The sequence below is a fragment of the Chenopodium album genome, chromosome 16 (assembly GCF_948465745.1).
Source record: "Chenopodium album chromosome 16, dcCheAlbu1.1, whole genome shotgun sequence".
NCBI lineage: Eukaryota > Viridiplantae > Streptophyta > Magnoliopsida > Caryophyllales > Amaranthaceae > Chenopodium > Chenopodium album.
In genome coordinates, this window is record NC_137849.1 from 13,380,934 (window position 1) to 13,389,398 (window position 8,465).

The following is an 8,465-nucleotide window of genomic DNA, read 5'->3' on the forward strand; positions in this document are numbered from 1 at the left end:
ATCATCATGGATCGCATCCACCTTGCTCCTTTGGGCCTTCACTTCATGGGCTTCTTGGATTAACTGCAACCTGTAATTCTACTCTATTCTATCTACTACTTAAATAAAATAAAATAAAATTACAAAATACTTTATCGGTACGTAGACCGTACTAAGATTACAAAAATACATCACGATGCGCAGATCGTATTTAGCAATCTACTGGGCCATACTAGTCATTATATAGCAATAAACAACATCATATATTATAAAATTGCCACATAATAAATCACTCATCATGCTTTCCTAAACTACAACATCGAATGTTCACAATTAAGGAAACATGGCATCTAAATATCTCATATTTAATTAAAGCAATTAGATAATATCATATATTATTCATGATCATCAATAAAATATCATATATTCTAAATTAGTCATGAGATAGAATCAAATCTTATTTTAATCCAAAAAGATAAATCATATTTATCCTCAAAGATTATCCTAACAAAGTTAGGAAATTCTATCCTAATTACTAGCCAATCACAATATTTTAAATCAATTATATCCAAAAATAATTATGGGATAATCACATTATTTAAATCAATTATTATCCTTTTGGAATATGCTCAGAATATCCTAACAAATCTTATCCAAAATTAACCACTTTAATTATGGATAATTACTAATTTAACAACTTAAATATGGATGATATCAAATATAACAACTTTTAAATATTTGATTTTATCCTAAAATAAAAGATTTTATCCAAATAAAACCAATTTTATCTTTTAAAATAAAAGATCATATTTTCAAAATATTTTAACTTATCCAAAATAAAACTAATTTTATCCCAAAATAATTCATAATTATCTTGAAATAAATTTTCAAAAACTGAATTTTTTTTTTTTTGAAAAACCGTGCACCAGCCACCGTGGTGTGGCCAACCTAAGCCGGCCACGGTGGCCGTACACCGTGAGGTGTACGCTGCACTGCAGCGGTGCACAGCAGCAGCAGCGGTGCCGCGCAACCCTTGCACGGTGCTGCTGCTGCCGCCTTTGCTGACCCGACCTGCTGCCCCACCCCACCCCTCCCTCCGGACCACCTGCAGTGGCAGCCGCCGTGGCTGCGCCACCCAGCCGCGGTTGCCGCTGCTAAAATTCCTTTTTTTTTTGTGTATCAATTTTAATTTACAACTTTTGCTAAATAAAATTCATGTTGTCCATGATAAATTAAAACATAACTTTTATGCTAATTCATCCAATTAAAATTAAATTCACAATCTAATTTTAAAAACTAGGGTTTTTCATGAAAATAATCCCCAATTTAATTTAACTTTTAAATCAAATCATTGATCATGCAAAATTCATAATCTATACATGAAATAAACTAGATTAAAATCATGAAGCATTAAACAATCGAAATCGAACAAAATTAAGCACAAAAAATCAGATTTTAGGGCTAATTAGGTTCGAAAATTTCCAAAAAATTAGGGTTAGGGTTCGAAAAAATCGAATAAACTAGGGCAAAAAATCGGATCTCTTCATGGCTATTTTGAGCATTATTAAATCACATTTAATATAATAATTGACCCATAATTAAATTATTCTCCCTCCTAATTGAATTAAAATTGTGGATTATCAAAGAATTATTGGCAATATGCGTAAATGCAATAGGCTAACTGATACCACTGTAGGAGTTTATAGGTACTACGCAACGGAAATAAACATGAATCATATTCATACAGTACCTAATCTAAGGATCTAATGCATAACACATAAAGAACAAATAATTGTACCTTTGAAGCGTGATTCCACGTGCGATCGAGCAAGAACAAAGGGAGATAAAGAACCCCAAGCGTGATTCCTCTACTTGGTCCACGGGCACAAGTTAAGACCTCCACTAATGCTAGTTAGTTGCAATTGAAACCTTCAATTGACCTTCTACGGAGAAGAGCGACAAACTAACCGATAACCACCACGAACCACCACCTATGGGGCGGCCGTACATATGTGAGGGGAGAGGGAGAGCCGTGAGTTAGAGAGAGAATTAGGGTTTTGGGATTGGTTGCCTTGATGTCAAAATTCACAGTGTGTGAATTATGACTGCTTCTTACAAACCCTAGGCATGGATCTTATTTATAGATCTCATCTCTAAATAAGAGCCCATGTCAAAAGCCCAAATCCTAATTCCAATCCAACTATGCTAGCCCAATCCAATTCATGATTAGTTAATTGCTCATGAGGCCCATTAATGGGCCTCTTACTTGCTTAACCCAATACCCTTGTTGTGTGACCTCATAGGATCCATTCTATAAGGCTTTGGGCTATTTAACTAACCCAAAGATCAATTATCATATCTAGCACCAGATATTGACGACCATATAGAATGAACTTATTATCTCCATAATAGTGATCCTTGATATATCTAGTAATTGCACTTATCGAAGACATAACTCCTTCAGTAGCAACCTGCAATAGTTCATCAATAATGCCACCTTAGATCTCATGTAACTCAATATTTTAAAACTAATATATTTGAAACCACCTCATGTAGCACATCTTCTCCATGTATCTCATCTTCTCCTTGTCCTTTTGGGTGACTACATGAGTCGACCGGTGTAGTCGAGGGGAACGACAAGCTTGGTAAGTTCATCTGCTTCGCCCAAGCATTGAATCCACCTACTATCTCATTGCGTACTTGTTCCTTAATTGATGCCACCTTGGCATCCAAGTCATCCGAAGACTTAACACTTGTTCGAGATCGACCCGATTTTGTGTATTCTGGACCCATCACCTTTTCCCATCCTAGCAATGTCCCTCCCGAACCTACTACACGTCCTGGATGGTAGGGATTTCCCAAAGCCAAGGTGAAAGGGTATTTCTCTACACTTGGGACCAACTTGCCCTTTACAAGTTCTTCAGTGTACTCAAGCTATAGCAAAAGGAAAAAGGATGTCAATAATACAGTTAATGTTTTGAGAAGTGATAATTATGCAAAAGCTTCATAAAATTCAACAATTCATAGGTAACTTACAAGTTTATCTGCCATATTTTTGGTTTTCGGACCCTTGATGACCCGTTTTTCGGTTTCCTTATCAAACATATAGAGAGAACAAATGAAATTGCCAGCACTACTCACCAAAGTAGTGATCGTGGAATTAAAGGGTTCTTTCGATGACCCTAGAAGCGAAGTGGGGTAACTCCCTCTTGGATCCACGTTCCCCTCCATTCACCAAATGTCTTAGCCCCCATACGATGGGTGTACTGCCTCTACAATGCATTTTTTGTATTTTGGTCTCGAAGTTCCTACATAAATACAAATGTTAGTATCATTACTTCAAAAAGAGTCAATATATTATTCAATTGGCATTAGATTTACCCTAACTTACAATTTCTTTCTCTTGACTTTTTTGAAGAACAAAATATTCCAATTCATCTTTTGACACGCTTTGCCATTTTTTCCACGGGAGTAGGTCATCCTCAACAACTTCGTCATTTCCACCTTCATTATCCTTTCCCTTGCAAGCTTTCTTCTTCTTTGGTTTCTTCTTCTTATAGATCCATCCATTAGTTAAGGTGGTCTTGAAGCCTCTGAATCTTTTCGCTACTAAAGATTCAAACACCCTTCTCTTGTCGGCATCATTAGGAATATTAAACAGCTTATGCAAGCACAAATAAAAGTGATTATTAGTTTCTATTTACAAACAACCGTAAGGTGAAGGTATTTATAATTGTGTAAATGTGCTAACAAAACACTTACCCTTGTATCATCCCAAAATGTTTGAATCAAGCCTGGAGGTACTTACCGCCATTTAAGTGTAATGGAGATTTTGCGCGCACACATGCCAACTTGGTTAGCATATTATCGACGCTATTTTCCCGTAGGTTGGCCTCTATTGTCATACTCCAGGACCATGGGACCGATAGGTTTCTTAAAACTTGTCGTCGGACCTCTACCCTTTTTCTTAGCTGGTGCCTTTACCCCCCCTCCACCACCTGTGTTCTTTTGACCCTATCCTTGGCTTTGAGTTTTAAGAGTCGGGTTCTCACCTACAATCTCACAAACTGTATTTTCAATAGTAGGCGCACATTCAGCTAAAATTTCAAATTCTTCAAGCCTACGCTCAAACTCATCTTGAGCCCGATCTTCTGGCTCACCCAAATCAACCTCCTTGTTCACATCATAAGGCCCGTCCTCGTGCTCATCCTCATAGCCATTATCATCATCATTAACAAGGGAAATAAACACGTCGTCAAATGTCTATCCCTAGATCAAATACAATTTATACAACCTAAACAAACCTAATACGAGTATAAGGCAAGCATAGGGGTCGAACCACAGGGAACGAATAAACACCACCAAATGTTATCGACAACTAAGCTAGTCCGGAATAGGAGATAAGTAAACTAAAGTCTAAAGATGCTAAAACAAGAAATAAAAAATTAAGGGAAATGGTTTAGGTATAGCATTCACTCAAACATAAACAAAGGCATAGAAGTTGAATTAATCATGAACTAAACATGCATGAATATCGATATAAGGGGTCCAATCTAGCCACCTTTTGGGGTCAATTGGCTTCTCCTAACATAGCCTCTATGTTCTCACATTAGAACCATATACTAGGAGGTGCAATCAAGTAGCAAACAATACAAATGAATCTTGCCAGGTCCGCTATCGCATCATCAAGCAATAATTCATCCTCAATCAACTAACAACATGCATTTTGCAAGTAGATTGAAGAACATCAAGCATATAAAGACTTTAATCACAAACAAATCAACTCCAAACCCTAAAACATGCTCAAGATCCAACTAAACCACAACCATCCCCTTAATGGGGAAATTACTCACTAATCATGCCAACAACAAGATTAATTAATAAATAACCAAGTATCAACATGATTAATAAGCAATACTAACAACTAAAACAAGAATTAAATAACAAGATAAAGAGAAAAAAGTAAGGAGATGCTCATTGATTGAAGTTGAAGGTCTGTTGATTAAGCTTGTTCTTCAAGATCCAAGATCAACAATGGAGAAACCTTCAGTTTCTCTCTCTAAATTACTCTAACCTAATCTAAACCTAGACAGAGAAGCTTTCCTAAAACTAATTAAGAGAAATGGAATAGAATAATTGATGATAGAATAATAGTTGATTACCCCAAAAATGGGTATTTATACTAAACTAAGAAAATAGAAAAATAAAATAAGGGAAAATAGAATAAAGAAAGAAAGAAAAGAAAAAAAAAAAAAAACTAAAGAAGAAATAAGAAAAGGAAATGAAAAGAAATAAAAAAAATAAAAGAAAAAGAAAAATACACCCCCAAATCCTACGAACTATCAGACCCCCCAATTTGGTAATCCTCTTTCTCTTCGTATTGCTGCTATTGAATTTTCATCATATTCGCACGTCACCAACCCAAGTCAATCATCATCAATGGCTATCATCAAGCATCGTCTTCGATCTCCAATCACAACCATTCGATCTCACTAAATATCATGTGCAAAGCTCGTGAAATGGTTCGATCGAACCGAGGGTTGGTGTGGCCGAACTATGGGTGTGTTCGGTCGAAGCATGGGTGTGTTCGGCCACTCCTCTTCAAATTAGAAAACTTCAAATGATTCTGACTGTTTTGGCACTTTTAGGCACTTCGACCAAACTTTTCAAAAGTTTGCCCGAACCCGATTGAAATTGATTTTGCTCTAATTTTGGGCGCCAATGGTGGTTGAGATTGATGGTGATTTCGGTGGTTGGTGGAAGGTGGAGGTTGTGTGGCTGTTTGCGTGAGGTGGAGTGGTGCCGCAGGGGATTTGCGTGAAAGAGAGTGCAGGGTGATTGCGGCTGTGCGGTTATTGGTGATTGAGGTGGCTGGTTTGGTTGCTGCTAGGTGCGCGTGAATTGTTGGGAAAGGTAAATTGGTGGGCTGATTTGGTTGTGGTGGCAAACGGTGGCTGTGAATCTTGTGATTTAATTGGTGAGTGGTAGAGTGCGGGGGTGATTTGGTTGATGCGGGCTGGTAGTACTGCAGCTCATGGTGGGGAAAGTGGAGGTTGTGACGTGGGCTGCAGTTGGTGTCGTCAGGGAGGTGGTCAGGTGGTTTGATGGCTGTGATTTGTGGCTGATAATGGGTGGTTGTGAGAAGAGAAAGTAGGTGATAATTGGGGTTTTGTTGTGGTGGAGGATAAGGGATAGTGTGGTGGTGGATAATGGGGCAGCAGCTAGCAAATATGTGCACAAACTTTGACTCGTCCCCGAGCTCTGAACTCACTTGACATGAAACCCGGGACCCTACACACAAACCGAGGAGAAATCGAGACAAATAAAATAAAATAAATAAAATAATAATAGAAAATAAGAGAAATAAAACTAAAACTAATAAAATTAAACAAAACTATACAAGCTAATAAAGTAAAATAAAATAAGAAATAAACATAAAAATTATTATTAAGTTGATTCGAAATAAGTACCTAAGAGAAGCACAAGGAACAAAAAAAACTCCCTCGAAAGAAAGGGTTCTCTCGCTCGAAAAAAAGTGCGCTCTCTATCTACGGGTAGGGTTCTACCGGATTCCGGTGGTGTTTGACTGATCTCTCGTCCCTTTTCTCGGTGTATAATGGAGGATGAAATTGCTTCTTTGTGCTCCAGCCTTCGTATCTCAGAAGAGGAGAACACGACAATTGATTTTAGTGATATTAACCCTAGCAACGAGGAGAAAAATCTTTCAATTATTCTAATTGGGAAACTGTTAACTCGAAGATCTTACAATGTTGATGCTTTCAAGAGTACTATGACAAGATCATGGGCTCCTTCAAACGGTGTTGCGATTAGGGTTCTTGGCCCTAATTTATACGCTTTCCAATTCTTTCATTGGAAGGATATGGAGAAAGTTCTGGTGGGGAGGCAGTGGTGCTTCGATAACATGCTTGTAGTGCTGAAGGAAATCGATGGTAGTGAACAGCCAGACGAGGTAATCCTTAATCAATGCCCGTTTTGGGTTCGAATAAAAAATCTCCCTTTTAATTGTAGAACTGATGCTCACGTAAGAAAGCTTGTGGAGGGGATGGGTGATATCATAGAATTGGAAGAGGATACTCTGGGTGTGGGTCGTTATCGTAGGGTTAAAATTATGCTAGATATCACTCGTCCGTTGAGACGTTTTCAGAAAATCAAAGATTGTAGGGGTGCTGACCTGCGAGTAGACTTTGCTTATGAACGCTTGCCTTTCTTTTGCTTTGCGTGTGGCGTAATGGGTCACTCTGAACGTGACTGTCTAGTAGTTTCGGAGGAGGACAAACAAGAGAAGTTGGGTGGGGTACGAGTTTAAAAGCAACCCCTAGAAAGGGTATCACGAAGGAGAAGGAAGAAATTGGTAACTTACTTGCTGCTAAAAGGCTTGTGTTTGTCACCAAAAATTCTGAAATGCTTGGCCAAGGGAACCAGGTGAGTGAAGAGTCGTCTGCTCTTATAATGCAACCCCAAACTAACTTGCCTGCTACCTCGGATAATGCTGCATCTGCTGTGGTATCCCCTGCTATCCCAGCTCTGACTTTTGATCATACGAAGGTCCCTGGCAATGATCTTGTTGCTGCTGTAGTAACAAATGAGGTGAACTGTGACACTCAACTTTTGCCAATTGTTAAATCCTTTAACTTTGGTTGCTCGACAGGAGAGGAGGGTCGAAGTGGGAGGAAAAAGGGTCGCATTTTCACAGGGAGCAAGCAGGGGCTTTGCTCGCAAACAACACGCAAACGCTCTCTTAAGAAGGATGAGAATTCAGGGGATCTCCTGGACAATTATGGTAAACGTGGCAGGTTGAATGAAGATGTTTCTTTGGAGGAAAATGATAACATGGAGACTGATTTAGCGGCGGAGGTTGATGCGAACCAACCCCGCCTCTCTCAATGAATGTGATCTGTTGGAACTGTCGGGGTTTGGGTAATCCCTCGTCAGTTCGACAGCTTCGTAGATGGAGCAATAAATTTACCCCCGGTATGATTTTTGTATCGGAGACGGTGATTAACAAGCTAGAAGTTGAGAAGCTCAAGGATCGTTTGAGTTTTGATCATGCTTTCGGTGTGGCTAGTAGAGGAAAAGCTGGAGGTATTTGCTTATATTGGAGAAGGGAGCTAAATTTCACCTTGGTTTCTTTCTCTCATAACCATATTTGTGGGGATGTCACGAATGTAGAGGGGACTTGGAGGTTTGTTGGTGTTTATGGGTGGCCAAAGGAGGGGGAGAAGCATATACTTGGAGTTTAATTCGCCGCTTATATACTGAGTCACCTCATCCTATCCTCTTTGGTGGTGATTTCAATGAAATTCTGTCATATGGAGAGATCGAGGGAGGGGCAGATAGAAATAGAAGGGAGATATAGAATTTCCGGAACATGGTCGATGATTGTGAGCTCCGAGATTTGGGTTACTTTGGGAAGTGGTATACGTGGGAAAGAGGCAACTCCATGGCAACAAGAGTTAGGGAACGGC

General features: G+C 38.9%; 1 protein-coding gene across 1 annotated transcript; it reads left to right on the forward strand.

The window, feature by feature from the left end:
• Positions 1-6,595: 6,595 nt before the first annotated feature.
• LOC145583916 (uncharacterized protein At4g02000-like) lies at positions 6,596-7,306 on the forward strand. The gene has a single exon (XM_081640866.1). It carries the CDS (start codon positions 6,596-6,598, stop codon positions 7,304-7,306), a length of 711 nt encoding a protein of 236 aa, XP_081496992.1.
• Positions 7,307-8,465: the final 1,159 nt, after the last annotated feature.

Coding starts and splice junctions, on each gene's coding strand:
- LOC145583916 (XM_081640866.1), top strand. CDS start 6,596: ATGGAGGATGAAATTGCTTCTTTGTGCTCCAGCCTTCGTATCTCAGAA.